The sequence below is a fragment of the Anser anser genome (genome assembly GCF_964211835.1).
Source record: "Anser anser genome assembly, chromosome: 21".
Classification (NCBI taxonomy): Eukaryota; Metazoa; Chordata; class Aves; order Anseriformes; family Anatidae; genus Anser; species Anser anser.
In genome coordinates this window covers 3,324,164-3,345,136 of record NC_139742.1, presented here as the reverse complement: position 1 = coordinate 3,345,136, position 20,973 = coordinate 3,324,164, and the positions used below count along the sequence as shown (strand labels likewise).

Below are 20,973 nucleotides of genomic sequence, written 5' to 3'. Positions count from 1 at the left end.
GGGCCGGCCCACGTATCCTGGCTGCTGCTGTTCCGACAGCGCACGTTCATGGGGAAAATCCCACAGACACCCCTGTGGGACAGGCACGGCTCACACACACTCTGCCCTGCTGCTCCCTGTCACGGCTCCTCATGCCAACGGGGAGATTTCACGCAAAGCAAAGGGCTGGAGCCCTGTCTCCCAATCCAGAGGCTCTGATGTCCCATGCCATCTTATCTTGACCCCCTGTTGTAGAGATCTACATCTATAACAACTGCTTCTTTAGCATGGGTATGGCCCCCTGCATACCTTTCCCTTTCTCCTAGGTACCCAGCCAATGTTGCCAGCCCTAGCAGGACTCCTAGGGAAAGACAAAAGCTGGAACAGTAACTGGCAGGAAGGTTCACAGTGCTGGGACACCCTACAGAGAGCTCTCCAGCAGAACTGCAGCACTCAGCATTATTATCCCAGAACTAATAAAGCAGCCACGCTGCCCCATATACGCAACAGTTTTCAAGTTTTGTTTTTAAGGATGCTGTTTGCCACCACACGGCTTATCACTGCAGCCAGCAAACTTCTTGTGCCAACAAATTTGTACCTTGCTAATGCGAGCAACGCTACACAACACCAGCCCATCAGCAGAATCCATCATGAAACGAACAGCCACCACAAATTCTGAGCTCTGCTGGCTCTCCAATCTCACACAGCCATTAGATGTGAGAATCTCTGCTCGGTTCTGTGCAAAACACAGCCTCCCTTTCTAAATCCTTGCTCTGTGTGACTGCTACTTTTGGCACACTCCTCGAGACACTTCTGGAGGACACAGGCTTCCCAGTGCCCTCAGCAGATTTTCAGGACAAAGCAGAACAAGACATCCTAATAGATCTCATCTGTCTGGTCTTGAAACATGACCAAATACTCCCAGAGCCCAAAATTCAGGACCTGGACTCCTGGTTTAAGCATTATGTGGAGACAAGACATGTTCAAGCACTTAGAATAGCACAGCTGGTTAAGCTGTTGTGTAGGCAAAGGCGCCGAGACACTGGAGCCTGATTTATGTGATACACCAACTTCAATTGTTTCTCCCACTGATCCAGTATCCATAAAGATATTCAAGGTACAGAAGTCCTGCTCTGACTCAATTTAATTACTTTTCCCACAACATAAATTAACTCACAATAGAACTTTCTTAATCTAAACCATGAAAAATAAAATGGACAAAGACTGTGCTCACATTGCCATCAGAAAAGTGATGCCAACACGGACAACTTGCCTACAACTCTTAGCCCAGGTGCTGTAAGGAGCAAAGCCGTAGCAATAATCTGGTTTTAAAAAGTGCTTGTGCATACACACAGGTGTGCGTGTGAGAAAGGAATAATGTAAACTAAACTAGATTTTTCTAGTACCCCTGGAAGGGTGCGTGGCACTGTGCCACTAACACAAGGCAGCATGCAAGGATACAGTTACCAAACAACGTCAGGACGATGAAGTAAATGGAGGAGAACATCCCCGAGTGGACACCACCCTGCGACTCTATGCCGTGGTACATCACCGCGTTCCAGTCTTCCCCCGTCAGGATCTGTGCAGAGAAATTTGAGAGGGAAGAAGGGGTGACACTGAGGGAAGACAGAGCAGAGACGGTCAGAGGCGCTGTGCAACTTGACGCAACCCAGGACCGGTCTCCCGAGGGGAATGGATCAGCACGTCGGTGTGGCAGGCTGCGGGACAGCAGCCTCCCAGCCTGCATGGTCTCCCCCCAGACTGGATGCACCTTTCTCCTCTGGGCTAAAGAGGAGCGAGGGACTTCAGAGCTGCTGCTGGGGGAGGACGGGTGCACCAGCTCCTGCTCTGTTACGTGCCTGCTTCACACCTCTGCCACCAGCCTCCCCGCAGAGGCAGTAGAAGCCACATTCCAGTGCTTCCCCCCCAGCACAACTCCTGACCCCTCTCTGTTAAGTCATGCCGAGATGCCAGGGTTCAGCACTGCCCAGGCACCCAGTAAAACCCTGCCTCCAAAGCCCAGTGCCCTGAGTGGGATCTCCACCAGCTTCAACTCCTTTCATTCGCTTCATACAGGAAGGGTTTGCTCAGTCATCACCCCAACACACACGCTTTATATACACTTTTTAGTGACCCACATAACAGGACAAGCACCTGCAAACCCCTTCCACTACTCCCTGACCCCCCGGTGCTGCAGACAGCCTTGCTGCAGCTGAGCCTGGCTCAGCATGTCAGCCCCCGGGCAGCAAAACCACCGCAAGGCTTGCCCAGGCTTTGCACCACTACAGTTCTTCTCCAGGCTTCCTGCTTCCCGAGGCCACAAGGAAGCTCAGCCTCCCAAACAGCCACCAATCTCATAAAAACCTAAGCAGAAGCAATACCCAAATGTGAGGGAGGACAGGGGAGGGCAGCTTCAAGGGGACTCTGCTCCTCCTGCGTCCTTGTGCACGAGCGCGACCGCAGCCCAGCCTGCAGAGCTGTCCTGGCTGCAGGCTGGGATGCTGACCTGGGGCTTATTAGCAAACACATAAATACCAGAAAAACTAACCTTAATAAGCGGAAGTACCTAAGTCTAAAATAAGCCTTGTCACTCTAGACGCTAATTTTGCACCAGTCTGAACTGCCTGCCATTGCTGTTCTTCACCAATGACTGTAACACAGCAACATTTTCAGCAGATCAATCCTTCATCTGCCCACCGGGGCCAAGTCTAACAATAGTTACCTTCAGTACATTAAAAATGCCCCCTGGAATTCAGAGCTCAAATGCCCAAATAGGAAGCTGTCTCTTTAGCAGTAGTATGGAAAAAAGAAAAACAAACCAACAAAAAAACCACCAACATACTAATCAATCCCAAGTGCATACAGTACTCTAGAAGTAATTGCAAATTCCAGACTAACCATAAGCTGCTGATAGAGAGAAAATTTCTTGCTGCAGGGTTGGTGCTGATGACAGCATTAAAGCAAGAGCAAGGAGGGACACAAGGCTACACAGTGCATATGCAACCTTGTTTCCTAAAAGCAGAGTCTGGTCTCAAATAATTCAGTGCAAGCCCAGAGCAGCCCACCCCACTGGAGTTATGCTGGGTTTACACCAGTGAATATGAACCAGGCCACTGGGTTTTCAGCTCTGGCACTCGACTACACAAAACTGTGTTCAAAAAACTGCTGCTCATCTCTTTTCTGTGAATTCACAACTATCCCTGCTTTCTAGAAATAATCAGAAAGTGATTCCTGTTCATGCAGACATTCACAGAAAAGGAACTGGTGGGAGCACTTCTGTGCCCTGCATAAGGCCAGGGGTCACAGGTGTGACAAATTACAGGCTGCACCTGAACCCAGCAGGACTTGGATTTCAAAACCCCAACCAGGTTATTTTGTAAGTGGAACAAAATCTTAAAGAAAAAAAAAATGTTTGTTTTATGGAATTGTTGCAGAGATATAATTGGTCTAAACTCACCGGACATCCCGCGCTGAGCTGAGGATGCTCTGAGGCCCCGCTGGGAAGATGGGGACACTGACCCGGTGTCCTTCCCCAAATTTACACTGTCACCCTCCACGATTATTTAGGCAATTAGGTAGCAGCCCTCAAAGTGCAGAGCACATGAGGTCTTTCTGGTATATAAAGTCTGTGTTTACGGATGCAGTAAGAACGGCTTGCTTCAGGAGAAGGGACAGCAGTGCAAAGGGGCAAGCGATAAGGACTTTGGTGTACAGGGAAGCCCAAAGATTTTGGATTTTCCTGAGCCCCAAGCTGCTTTTGGCTGTCCCTAACAAGCACTTTGTCCAGTGCAGCACAGCTTTTAGCAGTTAGGCTTGGCTGAGGAGCTGTTGGATGACGGAATAAAAAATGCTTTTAAGATCTGCTGTGAAATCCTAATGGACTAATGAACACGCAAGGGTGAAAGACACTCAGCTGCTGGGGATCAGCACAGCACCATTTCAAAGGGCTGTCCTGAAAGGGAGATGCTTTCCTGAAGGACCTGAATAAATGCCAAATCACTTAACTCAGCATCATATCTCACAGTGGGGTCAGCAGGGACAGCTGGGGCACCAAACCCTGCTCTTCCCAGACCTCAGCAAGGGCTGAGGTCCGGTCGCATCCTGCCACCGCGACTCCTCACCTCCCCCAGCAGCCACCAGGGCTCTGCTTCCCTTCCTCGCAGCCGGCAGCGTGCAGTTATTTAAGCAGCAGCTCTCCAGGAGCAGAGCACGTATGGTTAATAGAGGTCTTGCCGCTTTATAGAGTCTCCGTGTTTATGGATGTTGTAAACACTTGCAGCTCAATGACTGCTGCAACAGGGAGATGTAGCTATTTATTTTTCATGCCTGTATATATGAATATATATACAGTTTGTATTTTGTATACACACAGTTGGGCATTCAGCTCATAATATCTTACTCGAGGGCCAAGAGCTGGAGAAAAATGTGTGATGCTCCTAAAGGGAGTTTAGGGATAGCAGGACTTGGTTGCACCAAATACCAAGTCCAGTGAGCTGCCAGGTGGACACAGCATGTCCTGGGAGTCCCGTGACAGAGGACTGTGACCCAGCTGGGTGTGCTCACACAGACAGGGTTAAGTCAGGCTGCGGTACCTGCTGCTGTGGTTTGGTTTTATCGGATGCTGGAGGCACCGGCCCGATTCAGAGGCAGTCAGCTGGGGCTGAGCCCCTGACAAATTGCCCACATGTGGAGCCATTCCCCAGCCACCACCTCCAACTGATCCCCAGGTGCCCCCAACCCACCATCTCTCTCTCTGTCTCCCCCAGGTTATAGCACAGGGGTTGGTGCCCCAGCCCCCCTGTCCCAGTTATTCTTCCCTGTTCCCAGTTAACAAAGAGATCACCACTGCCTCCAGCTGGGTGACTGCGTGCCCCATGGAGCACAAAGTCACACACCAACATGTTGATGTTTGGACTTGAAGATCTTGAAGGTCTTTTCCAACCTCATTCTATGATTCCGTGTTCAACCTCATGCAGACCTGAGCTGGAGAAAGAAACCAGGAGAGGAGCAGGCTGTGCCTTAGGGAGATCTTCCAAATCCATCTTAAAGCCTCAGCAAAGGGGTGAGAGATGGATAGGCTGTATCTGGCCTTATTATATTTGTTCACTGCATCAAATGTGTTCACTGGATGCTGCTGCTCTGCTCGTTAGAGCAGCAACCGAATGAGCCTGCTGGCTGGCTGAGGTTAGAGGAGGGTCCAAAGCCTCTACTGAAGAAATGTTAACGTGATACTCGCAATTCAGGGGTGCAGGGGGATGGACCAGGAGGAGAGGTTATTGAAATATCTCTGTGAGATTGCTGAGAGTTAAGTGAGTGCTGAAGGTTTTGCTGGTTTTAATTCATAGCTCTGATGTTCTTCACAAATGACATAAAGCCAGCAGTATTCTCCTTCATCCCACAGCCACCACATTACAGGGGCATTCATCTTGGGAACAGAAAGGAAATATTTCAGCTAAGATTCTCAAGAGACAGCTATAGTCCCAAACCAAAATAGCAACGAAATCTCCAGATGCTCATATCCGGAGCCTGACTCTGTGGCAATACCTTTACATTTCTGTAAGCCCCTTTTTTGATGAGCACTAAAATAGTATGAAAATATTAATCTACCATGATTTGCAATATCCTACAAAACCTGTTTCACATCTGGAGAACAACAATACCTACATGAAGCTGCTTGTGCAGAGGTCATGGGACACATTTTCTTTTAAACTCTTTTTCTTGTTTAATCCGAAAACTGTCATCCACACAATTTTTATTTTTTATTTTTTCCTTTTTTTTTAGAACACGAAATACATACTCCTGGATCCATACTCCTTGCAGAGCTAGGTTGGGGTGAAGTTTGAGCTCAAGCTCACATCAACAATTTGTGTAGGACAACACCCAAAAAGCCAGAGGGTGCTCCATGGACTGGTTACCTGCACATTGAGCAGGGTTGTGCACCCCCAGCTCTCTGCTGAAACACCTGAAGTGAATGCTTAAAAATGGCACGCAGGCAAGTGCTGCAAAATGAGGCTTTAAATCTGCGCATTGCATCTCCCAGAGCTGCTACTTCTTCCTGCCATCACACGAACTTGCCCAAGGCTGATGCCTCTTTATGTGCTCCCCCATTGATTGTAATTCTTATCCAGCATTATCTTATCTTGAGCTATTACAGTGCAAAATGCTACATTATTTCCTTACTGCCTGGAGCTAGCTCAGGCATCTCTCCTCATTAAATTACGGCAACTGCAGGAGAAAGTGGAACAGGTCAGCCCCACACTGGCTGGCTGATTTACGGCAGGATGATTTACACAGCCCGCCACATGCAGTGCTGCCACTGCAGCATGCACCCCTGGGGGCAGAGGCCTCAGGAAGGAGAAAGCATGGACACACACCATCCTTGAGCACGGAAATACCTATTTTAGTGAAATTTCTTACCTAGCAAAAACTCTTTTGTTCTAGTTTCCCTTAATTCCATAGCACTGATCTTTAATGGCACATTGACTGCTCAGTGTAGCCAAGATACCTAAGGAAGGACTTCTCCTTTCCTAAGTTCTGTGGACACCTCTCTGCTCACCACAAGCTGGAAGAGATGCCCAAGAATTTCTTTTCTAATGCTGACCCAGGACAAGGGATGGCCTTACCTGGAACACCGTGAGAATGGCGGCTGGGAAGGTATCAAAATTTGTGGTTGGTGTTTCGTCTTGAAAATTGAATCTAGAGAAAGTAATAAATAAAAACAAAGACAGTAAGGGACAAGGGACAAGCAACTCTCCTGCAGTCCCGTAATGCCCTGTAACCTGAGTCACAGAGCAGCACTTGCTCCACCTGGAAATAACATCCCAATGAGTGCAGCAGAGAACATGGCATCACTGAGAACATGGTTAGCAGAAACATTAGCAGAAATTAAATTTGGATCCTGGAGAAAATTTTGATACTTTGAAACTAACTGTGTCCACAGTTCAAATGAACAACAAAAAGCCCAAACAATTTTGCAGAACAAGCCATTTCAAGAAGTTTTTGCCCACAAGTGTAAAAGTCAAAATTGAAAAACTGCTCCACTTATTGGGGCAGTTTTATTTAAAATTTTTAAAGATAAGAGTTGATTGAAAAAAACAACGTTATTTCATTTTAAAATGTTATTTTGGAGCTTAAATGGTAATATTGTAATATTTCTTGTTGCAAAATTCATTACAACGGGCATTTCTTAGTGGAAAAAAAATCAGATTCAGCAAAACTGTTTTCAAGCAGAAAAATATTCCTGTAGAAAAGAAAATCCTGCCACTCTGGCTATTAAGGAAACAAGTTGCTTTTCCCCTCAGCAGAAAAAGCGCTGCCTCTCCCAGTCCTATTAGAGAGATCTGGCTGAACCAGGGGATCATAGAATGACATAGGAGCCTTGATGAAACCGTGAATTATGGTAACTAGAAAGAATTCAGCTCTAGGAAAAACATCAGAATGAAACCCATCTTCTATAAACCAGAGACCACTTCTCAGCAGCCTGGACAGATATTGACATCTGTACCCTCGATGTCAACCTTTCAAGCCCTACGGCCCCTCTCCCCTTGTGTATTCCAGGTGACTGCTCTCAGATTACCCCTGAAAGGACCACGATTAATTAGACTTACTGTCCTCCAAAGAGCTGCATCCCCAGCAGAGCAAACACCACGATGAAGAGGAACAGCAGAAAGAGCAAACTGATGATGGACTTCATGGAGTTCAGCAAGGAGACCACGAGATTCCTCAGGGAATTCCAGTATCTGTGGTGGAGATCAGAGCAGCCAAGAGAGAACATTAACGGGAGAAGAGCCTCTTTAGTTTAGAAACTGGTAAGATCTATTCTTTTATTAAAAAAAAAAAAAAGAGAGAGACAGAGGAGAAAGAATGAACAAAAGGAAACAAATAACAAGGAATAACAAGGAATGGCAGGGATTATTGACATCTTTAATCTCCTCTCATGGCCTATATGATTGAAAAGCACAGCTCAATGACAAAATCTCCTGTAGTATCCCAAGGGCCGAGATGGTCACCCTGGTGCATGTGTACCAGTGCAGAGAAGTTCTCTGCAGTGAAAGGAGTCGGTTTAGTTTCTCAGCAGCCCCTTTCCTGGTGTAGGTTTCAACCTTTCTGTGTATGCTCCCCCATCTTTCTCATCCCGAACTGCAGTCAGCAGGGGTGTGAAAAAATGGGATGTGTCGATATCAGTGAGTGGCTTAACCTGGAGACAGTGAATCCTTGGCTTCACGAGGCATAAAGCAGGAATAACCATAATTTCTGCCAGGAAATGTCCCCTTCCAATTTATCAAATGCCCTGAGTATTCACAAGCAGGCTTAAAACCTCACATGCTTAGACACTTCTGTAGATGTTAAACACACACTCATGCACAGCAGATGCCTTCAGTGCGGGGCAGTTCAGCTGTGCAGTTGAAGCATCCAGGACCAAGCAGCCACCTCTGAGGATGAAAACAAATCCAGGACATTAACTCTGACGTGACAAGAGGGAACGGCTCAGCCTACATCACAGGCAATACAACCACACCACATCCTGCCATCTGCTGCAGCCCCTTTTTGCTTCTATCCCCCAACGTGCCCAGAGGTCGCTCCGGGCACACGCACAGGCAGGCACGCTGCGTGATGGGGAGGGTGCCCAGGAATTGCCCCTTCCCTTGCTCTATTGCCCTACTTACATTAGGAAAACTAATGAATCCGAATATGCAGAACGAGCTATTAAGCAAAGGAGCTCTTTGACAACCTCCTTTTGGACAGTCAGGCATACGGAACAACAGGCTTGGAGCAGACAGAGCAAAACATGCGATTTCCTATGTTAAAGGTTTTGAGACCAGGAATCTTTAAGGCAGGATTTTTTCCAAAAAACTCATTTTCCTCTTCTTCCTCTCCCCCGTGCAGCGGGGAGGAGTGAACCACCCCACAATGGGGATGGCAGAGGCAGGTCCACGCCAGGAGGAGCAGGAACACCCATTCCAAGAAAAGTTATGTCCATAACACAGTGACAACAGGTTTCAGGGGGAAATTTTTGTCTCGTGGGGGGATATCTTCAATTTTAAGAGATGCAACCAAACCTCTCCTTGGAGAAGGTGGACGGGTTTGTTTGTCCCAAAGACTTCGCCCTGCTTGGCACAGTGCCTTCAGGCAAAATCCACCACCAGCACCTTGCAGCTAAACCAGCTGGACAATGAATTCCCAGAGAGGCCCCAGCTTGTCTTGGAAGAGCTCAGCACCAAATCCTGCCTGATTACTGAGCACAGGATATAACAAGGGGCTGCATCTCTGCAGTTGTCAGTCCCCATTTGATTCAGTCATGACTAAGAGGAAAATACGTGAAACTGTCCTCTGTCTTCCTCTCTGAATTTTTCCCTCTTACGCTGTGTCGACTCTTAGGGCATCCTGCTGTCACTTTTGGGACTGCTGTAATTTAACTTTTTAGCTATTACATCACTGCCAGCTGCAGTCACACAGATTTGGGCCACAGGAATCAAAAACTCTGACATAAATTCTTCAGAGCCGGGTGGACTGCTATTGTCTGCTACTAAACCCAGAGGCAGGGAGCCTCAGGGGAAAACAAAAATATGTGAAAGATACAGAAAATGGGCAAAAAAGAAAACTACTTAGGATCAGGATATTTTCACAGTGAAGAACCCGATAAGAGCAGGTGGGCATCAGTCTGTGCCTGGTGCTATGGCTTCAGTTGCTCCCTAAATTGTGCCCAGATCTGCTGGGGGAGCTGGGAGGGACCTGGTGACACAACATGTTTCTGTCATGCCAGGGGGGAAAAAAACAAACAAACAAACAAAAAAAAACAACTCTTAATTAGGCTAAGGGAATTCTGCATTGGGGGGGACAGACGACAGTTCTTTCTTACTGCCCTGAGAAAGGGGTGAGCACCCAGCTCACTTTGTGACTTGTTTTGTTAGGTTAAACCTCAGGCTTTGTCCCTTTCTTATACTGGCTAATAAACCTGAACAATCAAAACTGGCAAAAAAATCCTTTAAACTTGCAAAAATGTCCTTTTTTTTTTTTGTAAGCACAACATACAATCAGATACACCCAACCTCAGTAAGTAGCTCTGGATAAATTTTAACTGCAGACAATTAGTTACTAGAAATTTGCTATAAAATGCAGAGTTTTCCATAAGATTTCCGTAACATTACAGCAGAGGTAGATTAAGCGACATTTCTGGAGCAACATCCCACCCCTTTTGCTGGACGTTTACAGAACTTCATCTTTTCTACTCCTACAGTGCCTCAAATGACACCTCACCATGCACAAACTGTTGATCTTCATGGTAATTAGCAGATATAAAACAGAAAACACTACAGAGCTAACAAATACCACACGTGAATAGTTAGGAAAGTACTTAGCTTCTTCAAATTACTGTTTTGTTCAAATGTGACAAACTATGCTTTATGCATTTGGGTTACTGTTCTGGTGCTTGTTTGTTTGTTTTATGGTGTACGTTTTTTTTTCCTCTTTATCTTTTTCTCTTTTAATTGAAGAGAGTGATGGAAAGAGGGGAGATGTGAGGAGGTAATTCTGCAGCAGCAAACAACAGCAGGAGCACACAAATATTTCATCAAGTTCCACACTACAACACCAAAACCATGTGGAAATTGCTCTTGATGGGTTTACAAGGTGCATGGCAGCTATTTCCTAATGCCAGCACACAGTAACACAGCACATAAGCATGAAAACACCTGAAAAGCTGGGGCAGCCCAACTCTAGCAAACGCTCAAATTCACAGACTCAGTACAGAAAACACTAGCCATTCCCAGACCAGGTAGAGCACAGACAGCAACACACTTCACGTTTGTGTCAACGCTGTGGTTTGGTCATCAGCATTCCTTACCCAGCCGTAGCCAGAGTAATTCAGCTCACCAGATCTAAGTATTTAAGGAACTATCACCAGGTCAGCAGCAGGTAAGTGGGAAGTTGGTAGAGTTTAGAAATTAAAGAAACTTTTTTCTCCTTCCACAAGAAATGAGGAATCACCTACTGAGACTCTTGTTGTAAGCAAGCTTAAAGCCAAAGAAAAGCAGGATGCTCTCATGCAGCCCTGCCCCAAGGGTATAAAAGGGCTGAAAACTGTGTCAGACAAACCTGTATGTACATGAGGCTGGGGAAAGGGCTGTTAAAAGTCCTCAGAAATGCAACTTCCTTGGAACTCACTAACTTCTGACTGCCAGAAACCCAAAGTGCCCAGCCAAGGGAAGGGCAATTCTGCTTCTACAGTTTTCTTCCATTCCCACACCCACTTAAGGCCATTGCCGATGTAGGATGTTAGGACTGACAGACCTTTGTGCTGCCAATTACAGGGTGTTATGTTGTTGTTGTTACTGTATTATCGTTATTTTTATTATTAACACATGTGGAAAGCACTACTATTTTCTGTGGGGCTGGTGATACAGATCTCATATACTACTAGAAGTCTAATGGGAACAGAACAGCAGCTGGACTCACTTTGTGACTTTGAAAATCCTCAGCAGTCGAAGAGCTCTCAGTACGCTGATGCCAAATGAGGTACCAGGCTTCACCGCAGCCCAAATAACTTCAAAGATACTTCCCACGATCACCTGCAAGAGAAGTCCATTTTATAGAAGGCAAAACATCTCCTGCGTTCTTTGTGGTGCTGCTATAGAGGCCGAGAGCTGAAGAGTCAAAGCGCGTACTACGAGGGCTTTCTTGCGGAAGCTTCAGTGCAATTTTGAAAGAAAAAAAAAAAAAACACAAAAAAGCCTGGTTCTAACTTTCTGCAGTCCAATTTTAAAAAGGGCAGTAACTAGAGTAGGATAGAAGAGATAGGAACTTGTTGCTTTCTTCTCTAACAAGCGAATTACCTCAAAATAGCATTTCTTGAAGGACACAACTACTTTTTTTTTTTTTTTTTTTTTTTTATCTACACTGGCACAACTGCAAATACCATTTGTACAACTACTTCACCTGCCCACCCCACGCGACCAGTCCAGGCAGCCCCCAGAGACTCACGGGGCCCCCGCCCCACCCTCCCCATCCCAACAGAAGCACCATGGCTTTGGCTGCGGCACTGCAGAACAGCCCAGCGTTAACCTTGTGCAAAATCACCAGAATCTTCTGGCAACTCAGAGTCTTTAGCAGACTGATTAAGATACCAGCTATTAAGAGAGCCTATAAAGTCTCTAGCATGCACATCCAATTGTCTGCCAGGCCCTCAGGCTCCAGTTATTGAAAGAATTGTCCCCAGCCAAGGGTTTTAGCTTTGCTTTGTTTTTAATTTTTGTTTAAGGTTGACAGAGAATTAACCTCAATAAATAATAAGAGTTTTTCTCTGAAATCCTCTATTAAAAAAAAAGAAAGACAAAATAATAATGGGTTAAGCACAATTAGAAAGGGTGATTATATCAACACAGGCTATTGCACAGTTAATAAGAGAAGATGGGCATTTTGTTGCCAGTGTTATTATTTGCATTAACTTAGCATATTTCAGAGCTCGCACGGACCGTGGTCCCCAGTTGCGTGATGCACACCATTAGCACGTTACAACCAGACCCCAGGGAGCAGCTGGCTCCTCATGAGAAAGGCAGCGTTAACGGCATGGCAGGGCACAAGTTGCTGTGCCTGGGTACCCGAGCAGTGCCGTGACCCTCGGCAGCTTGCAAACCCCTTCCGTGAGCAGACACCTGGATGTCTTTTGAAAAACGCAGCACGGCACGCAGCCGCTCTGCATGAAACGCTGTACCCTGATCAAGAAAATGTAGTGGAAAAAGGGGAACATACAACAGTTGCTCACCCAATCGCTCCCATTATAAAAAGAAGGAATTAATATTTCTCTCCCACAGTCTCTGACTCTTGGGAATCCCTCATGAACCAGCAACAACCTTTCCTTAGTCACTCCACATATTACATTGACAATTAACTTCCCTGGCATCCCAGCATGGCCTCTTGGGAGTGGTTTCACATGAGACCCCAGTGGACCATTTCTCCCAAGACTGATGTTGCCCTGTTTTGTTGTTTCTCTTTTTGCTTTTGAACCATTTCATCATGATGGTTTGTCAAACTAAACTGGCTACAGATCTACATGGTGTTCCAGTGGGGTGCAGGAGCAGCATTAGTTCTGGGGGCTGGAAGGTGGGTGAGGAGGCAGAAACACAGACAGAAGTAGAATCCCTGCGGATTCTCTAAAGGAGGCAGAATTAGAAACAGATCAACAGCTTTACCTCCTGGGAAACACCCTGCAAAGCTTATTGCCAGTGCTGCACTCCTCATAGCATGACAGTTGAGCTTTGCTGTGAGTTGGGTGCCTCCAGTTGAGGGAAGCTTCTCTGGCTCTTGGATTAGGTGCCAACTCTCAGTGTGCAGACATGCAGTTATCTTACATTGTCTGGGTCGTTTGCGATCTGGTTCCTGTTTGTAGAAGTCTGTGCCTTAGTGGTTACGCAGCCAGAAAGATCTGCACAGCATATCTCAATGCTTTGATCCCCCATCACTGCAAGGGGCACCCAGGGATGAAAGTCCCACACAGCAGGGTCTCAGGGCAGGCACACACAGATGACTTTTGGGTTTGACCTCAGTCTGTTTAGCTCTGAGCTTTCCTGACACTGCTGCCAACAAGAGGATCTGGTAGCTCTACGTGTAGTCTTGGCTTTAGGAGCTGTCACATACCAAAAGCAAAAATACCTCCTCCTCCCATGTGGGACCAGTGCTGAAGCAGGGACTTTAGCCCATAGGGAAAAAAGAATCACTCTAAGCATTTTGGCAGATTAAGACTAGAAACAACAGACTAAATCCATCTTGGAGAGAAGGACTGGATGGTGGCTACAATGAACTTACCTGTTTTCCCCTTGCTCATGGCTGCATCAGAAGCATCACATCTGCTTTGTTAAAGAAACCTTACAGCCTGACTCCTGCTCTAGGACCAGTGCTCACCCCACGCTAAAGATATAAAAAGCCCAGTTAACCCTAGGTAATTAGTCTGTAGTTAGTACAGACTAATAGCTTTTAATAAATAAACATCTACCTGCAATGTTCTTGTACAGTTGTGTCAGAACTGGCCCTTCTATTGACATGTTACAGGTATGGTTTTAGCAGGAAAGGGAGAGCCTGTACTTCTACAATGAAACGATCAGAATTAGGGCTTTTCTGTCACCTCATTATGTGTTTAAGCCTCTGCTTCTGGGCACTCATGTCTGAAAAGTTCTGCCTATGTATCCTGACATAAAGGCCATTGAAGGGACAATAGGGGAGATGAGCAATAAGATGTGTGGGCTTTTTGTCTTTCAATCACCCTCATTTAAATGGGAGAGAGAATCTCACATTAATCAGAGCATTTACTGGTGCTGACGCTTCGAGCACCCCATAACTCCTGTGGAAATGAAATCCCTGGCTGTCACATTTCTTCAAGAAGGATTATAACTAGGGAAAGCTTAATGTGTTTCACTGCAGCTAATTTATATGACAACTGCTCCATGGAAAAGACACCTTTGTAGCACCATTTCCCATACACAGTCTTAATCACTGAACCCCATTTAATAATGGGGGAAAACGCACTTCATCCATGCAGCTGAAACCTACTCACCCCAAAGTCAAAGCAGTTGAATGAAGAGTGGAAGTAATTTCTTGGCCCCAGTCCATACATCTTCAAAGACATCTCAGTAAGGAACAGGCCCAGAAAAACAAACTCTGCGAAATCTAGGAAACAGAAAAGAGATTAAATTAGTCCACAAGACCTTGGTAGGCAGAGTTCTTCATGCAGGAAACAACAGTAATTTTTCACAATGCAGGCTTCCTCCTGCCAGAAGAAAATCCCTTTGCAATGGCAAACAAGACCCTGAGGAGAGTTTCACATAAATATTTCTATATGAGTGTGAGCTGCATTCAGATTGAGGAATCGGGAAGGGGGAAGGCAATGTTTCATGTGTACTGTGGGAAGCTTGGCATGAGCATTAAATAATATCATCATCCTCTTTGTAAAGGAATTTTGAAAGAGTTCTGGATCTAGAATTTCCAAAGGTCTAATTTCATTGCACAGATGTTTTGCAAATGCATGTTTGGAGCTTCTGTACCTACGTGAGATGGGCATTTTTGGAAGTGGGGTGTAAGCTTTTATAACATTCTCTCACGATAAAAATACCTTCTTACCCAACAGAGCTGCTGCCTCTGTGAGCTCAGATTCAGAGGTGTTGGGTCTACTGTTAGCACACAGCCACTTTTATTTTTATTATGCCTGCATAACTATATAATTATGGAAGAGCAAGTTCAGTTTCCTTCTGCTTCATATATCACAAGCAAATAGGCTGTGAAGCTTTTGATGGGAGAATTTATCACCTATGGTGAAACAAAGGGCAGAAAGAACATAGCTGGAGCTTTCAACTTCCGTATCAGGCTTTTTAGGACTTGAAGCTACAGAAAACATTGCCTTTGGCATTTTGAGTTATGCAAGTTAGGTCTGGAAGCCAATGAGCAACAGAAACAATGGAACATTAAAAACAAACATAAGGTTAAAAATCCCCTTGATACTACCAAAACAAACCAAATGGCACACGGCAAACCTCTCCCTCTAGAGAAAAGGGGAAGGAAAGGGTCAAACTTCAAAAGGTAAAGATCAGTCATGTTGCTTACCGCAGCACAGAAGCTTCTCAGATATTGTAGCATGCCAATGCTACATGGAAGACTTCTGTAAATCAAGTTTTATGATTCCAGGAACAATAAAGAGAAGATGGTGCTAAACTTTTCTCAAAGGTGCACTGACAAGGGGCAACAGATACAAGTTGCTACAGGGAAAAATTCAATTAATCTGAAATCCCAGTGTTCTGTATGCCTCCTGGAATACATGGCTTCAGCTAATGAGTGCGGGGAAGGAGCAGGGAGGGAACGAGGGTCCTTTCACACTGCATGGCTTTTGCTCAGGTCTTTGCCTTGCACATTCATACCAAGCGAGTGCATTTGGCCCAGGTCCATCTTGCACTGATGCTTGTCTTTTGAAATGGCTTGAAAAGCACACTTCCACTATCAAAAATTAAAAGAGGGATTTTACATTTCAAATGAAGACAGTCATGAAATATCACAGGCATGATGCTAAGTGAAATGCAGGAAGCACTAAGTAGATGAGGAAGGTTTATTAACACTTCACTGGGTAGCCTACAAGGGCGCTTCTGCCAACATTTTCAAGAGGGGAGGAAATACTGGGAGAGTATTAATTACTCCATGTAACCTAGTCTCCTTGTAAATAGGAGCAATAACATTAAAGGAGACTACAAAGGGCAAAGTTCACATTTGACGAATAAGATGACAAAATATGAGATCTGCACACTTCTCAGTGTTTTTGCTACCAGCAGGTAGGCTCCATCTGCAGGGTCTCAGCACTCAGGGGGCACTGCAGTGGCATGGACTCATGAAGGAGCAGCACATCGCCTTCCTTAGTGCCAGGAACCTGCTAGGAGAAGCATGTTCCCACCACACCATGCTAAAGTTCTCTCCTTCCTGGAAAGACCTGTAGCAAATCAGTGAGCAAAAAGTTCTTTTCAACACAAGGGATCCCAGAGTAGGAATTTTTGAGTTACCCTGGCAATATACTTGACTATTCAAGTGCAGAGAAAGGGACCAGAGGAGCTAATGTCAGGCGTGACGTTAGATAGTAATAACATAAGAATATGAAATCAAGAAAACAAAACCAACAAACAGCAAAAACAAGGAACCCCTCAAAATGTGTTCAATGGTATCAAATTTCCTTGCACACACTTGAAAAGATTGCAAGTAGCAAGAACGTTAAAATAGTTAATTATTAATAGCTGTTGCTGCAAATCAGCCACTTAGACAGTAGCTAACTTCCATTCTGCACCCTGCAGTCTTTGGAAATGGTAAGGAGCAGAATGAAACACTCCCCTAGCAAACCAGATACATCTTCCCAGAACACAGAAGAATTTGTGCTGCTGCTGTCACCTCTTCCACTCATTAGCCCCGAGGGAAAACTTGCACCAGCATTTATGCCGTTTACAGAGTCGCTCTCTCGCTGGGAAGTTAGAGCTCCCATCTTAGGTTTCATGCTCAGCAGAGCTCAGCAAGCCTGACGACATTTATTTGAATATCTTCAGTGTAAAGTCCTCCTATTACAAGGATCGATGTCAAACCAATGCTTTGAAACTGATGGCCTTGCTTAGCTGGCAGACAAAACTTGGAATTGCAGGGAGAGGTTGTAGGGAGGGTCCAGGGAAAGCATTGCACAGCCTTCACCCCTTGTATCTCACTTTGGTGGGGAGATTCTTATTTATCCAGCAGACTCACCTTTAAGCGTTATATTTCACGTATGCCCAGAATAATGAAAAAACAAGGTAGAATTTTTATTACAATTTTCACCAACATATCCCAGTGCACTTTGCCAAGATAACTGCAATCATTTTGTAAGAAGAAAAAGGAGGAAAGAAAGGATTAATGTTCAGTCACCCATCCAGCAGAAGCATTTCCAAAAAAAACCACAATTATTATCCAGTGCAATGTTTTGTCATTGAACAGACACAACCTGAACAAATATATGCAAGACCAGATTATCATGGGAGAAAAGCAGCAAGCAAATGCCCTAAGTAAAATAGAATCAAGTGATATTCAATAAAAAAACAGAAGAAACACATAAGAAACTCAATAACCAAGGAACAACTTCCTTCTGCCTCTCTTGAAAGAAGAGCCCAACTCGTCTTTTCACGCCAGATGCTGTCCGTCTAGAGCGGAGCTCGCAGCGATAGCTGGGCCTCAGCAGACACCAGGTGCTACACATCACAGCGCCGCACGGACAAGGGATGGAGGCAAGGAAAATGTGGGCATAGTGAACTCCTTGGGCAGAAGGAATTGACTCAGAATGAATCAGCTCCTCCAGCTGATGGATCAGATACGTGATTTCTTCTGACATGGCCCTGCCCATTTAATTGAAAATACAATTTTGTTGTTTGGACCTCCTGGTATTCAGACCCCACAAGTAATTTAATCTGCCTTAAACAGAAGCATTTTGTAATGTGATTGAAGCAAAGAAAGTTTGATACAAATACTCTTATTTAATTTAAGATTTGTACTATTAGCAAAGGCCACGCTAGTATCTTTTTGCCCCATACTTTTGAATTAGATGGTTAGTGGCTCTTTTTTGACAATCACCAATGGATTAATTCCATTTCTGCCCTGGCTCCAAGTCTGATGACATTAGGAGCAGGTGTTGAGCCTGCCACTTCAGTTTCCTTTGCTCTTCCTCCTCGTACATTAAAGCAACCAGGAGGAGAACCTCAGTGAAGTACAACTTCTGCCTCTGACAAGGCAGACGTGAAACGTTCAGCAGACATAAATAAATATGCTCGTTTCAGAAAGCCTTTTCCCTGCAATTGCAAATGCTGCATATTTATATCCAGAGGGAGCTGGCTATCTACTTCAAAGGCAAACACAATATCATCAAAAAGGCCTAATTGCATCAAACACATGGTTCAGCACAGCACAGCACACAGGGAAGACGTTCTCAGGCCATAATGTCTAAAATACTGTTTTCAAATATTGTATTTATCAGAAAGGAGGCGTTCTGGAACTCATTTTTAGACAGAAACTGAGAAGCAAGCTAAAGATCACTACAGAGTTAGCCAGGGAAACCCAGAGAGAGCTCCTTCATGGAGGGCAGCCACAGGCAAAGGAAAGCCTGATGAGAAGGCTCCCATCCTCCCAAGGGAAAACTTAGTGATTTAATCCTAAAACCTTCTCATCGCAGTCCCTAAAACTCATCCCGGGGAAGCTTCCACAGCCCTTCCTTTCCAACTTTCTTCCATAGCTTTATCCAAGAGCAGAGGAGACAACCACCACCTCTGCTGACCTCCGGAATAGCACAGAAACGCATTCAGCTGCTTTTATATCAGTCCTGTAACTTCTGCTCATGCTACAACATACATATTTTAGAGGGCACAGTTCTGAATGGAAAACCCTTAAAATGCTGCACCTCCACTATGTGCCTACGTTACAGACTTCATGGTTGTTGTCCTTGCTGATGAAGATAGGTCTTTGCTGCAAATAGATCTCAAGCAATGCTTTCCTATGCTAGATTACACAGTTGTCTTCTGACAGAATTCTCTTGGTGTAAATAAGTGCAAGCAAATTATGATCACGGATATCCTTCTATAGGGAACTGCAACTTATTTAACTGAAGGTCCATGCTCTGGAGAGCAGCAAATGCCAAACATACATGTGCAGTGTGAAAAAACTCATTGCAACGTGGCACCAGAGCCCTTTTCATACTGAGAAGGAAGTTTTCCCATCTAATTTGGGCATAACTGTGGAGGCATAAAGTATGTCCTGTCATTTACCATACCCCAAGAATTCCAGGAGTTTCCCATCAGGGTAAATAGCCAGCTCTTTCAATGAGACTAAACAAACTCCAAGCCCCTTTGTAAAGCTCCCACTGTTCCTTTTCAAAGCAGTTGCAGCAACACGGAATATCAAGTAGAGAAAGCTAATCAGAACAACTCAACAGCAGAAAAGTTAAAAGAAAAGACCAGAGGAAAATAAATCAATGCAGACCTGTAAGGCTTTAACCAGCCATTCTTTAGGTAAAATTAATTTGTAAAGTAATTAAATGTTCCCCAGAGGGACAGGTATAATTGAATTAGAGGTGCCTGGGTAGCATTTTGTGGCTTAGCAGATCCTCGCAGACTTCACCGCACTCCTGTCCCCCTGTCACAGTTCATACAACTCCCCACCAGCCCAGCTCCAAGCACCTTCCATGAAACAACCTAATTAGCATTGGCTGCTTCTCTCTTGCTCTACATCAGACCAGCCAAGTCCTGCTCCTCTGCAGGGAAGTTCACTCATCATGGATTAACTTTAAAGCCACTTTTAAGCTCTGTCACTTGCACAGTTAAAAGATTTCGCCAAGTATTTCCAGGAGTTGTATAAAATCTCCCAGTTTTGTAATATCTTGCTCTGCCTTTATCTGATGGATTTGTGAACGAATCTTGGACATAGGAAGACTTTCAAGAAGCACTCCCTGAGGACTGAACCATAGATGGGATCATTCACAAATGTGTTTGGTGCCAGGGTAACCAGACTGGCTGCAGTTGGTGTATGCAGGAGAGAGAGAAGCCAAGTCCAGTCCTTACCATGACTGCAATAAAGAAATAACCAGCTAGCCCACACATGTACTTTATGGCATAAAATATTCTCTGCATTCTATAATAAACTCTCGATTAGTTGGAAATACTATACCATGAAAATGATAACTTTCCCCATGAAGTTGGGAATAACTCACTGGGATCACTTGCTCTTGGCTAGGTAGTATTCTATTATGGAGAAATTAAAGTATGGTACCCATATTTTTCTGAAAGTAATTCCCAAATTGGGTGGTAGGGACTTGTCCAGAGCATCTGAAAGATGAACCCACCCCAGTCCCTTATACCGGGCAGAATACAGTTCCAACCTTCCCTAGTTTTTGTCTGCTGCTGAGGTAGGTAGGGAGCCTAATTTATGCTGACTGTACCAAATACATTTCCCACCTGGAGGTGCAACTTTAATTCTAATCAGCACAAGCAATCCTTCCTACTCACATGTGAACGTTAAGCAGAAATCGCTCGCTCGTGGCTTTCTTAACGTTCTCTTAGAAAAGTTACTGCGTAAGGTGTTCCCAAAACTTACTTTGGAAATCTGAATTCTTCTTTTCTGAGATGAAAGACTTAAAGTGTTTTATTTTTTTTTTTCCTAGACATTTAGTCCTAATTCAAGAGGAAATCCTAAGCCTCAAACTTCTAATTACTCTGCCAATCTAGCTTTCCTCTGTTAAATTTGGAAAACGAACAGGCCAGACAGATTTCTCTGTGTGACCTGTCTTTTCCACCTAAATCTTGTAAGAGAAACAGTTGAAAGGAGCTTCTGTCTTCCTTATGCATCTCATTACATCTTCAGTTACCTGGTGGCATTAAATATTTTAGCAAACATTAATAGGGAGCTTTTTTGAAGTTAGAACAGCTAGTATTCTTGACCTTTTAGGTCTATAAAAGAAAAACTTCAAAAGTT

General features: G+C 44.8%; 1 protein-coding gene across 14 annotated transcripts in view; it reads right to left on the bottom strand.

Moving 5' to 3' along the window:
- Positions 1–20,973, bottom strand: part of LOC310885015 (voltage-dependent N-type calcium channel subunit alpha-1B-like) — a 283,849-nt gene that overhangs the window by 101,462 nt on the left and 161,414 nt on the right. For all 14 annotated transcript variants that reach the window (XM_083807730.1, XM_083807736.1, XM_083807737.1 and 11 more), the window contains 5 exons: positions 14,525–14,637; positions 11,434–11,546; positions 7,587–7,718; positions 6,603–6,675; positions 1,441–1,558 (listed from right to left, as the gene is read on the bottom strand). In XM_083807730.1, coding sequence (XP_083663856.1) covers positions 1,441–1,558; positions 6,603–6,675; positions 7,587–7,718; positions 11,434–11,546; positions 14,525–14,637 — 549 coding nt within the window. The remainder of the gene's footprint in view (positions 1–1,440; positions 1,559–6,602; positions 6,676–7,586; positions 7,719–11,433; positions 11,547–14,524; positions 14,638–20,973) is intronic.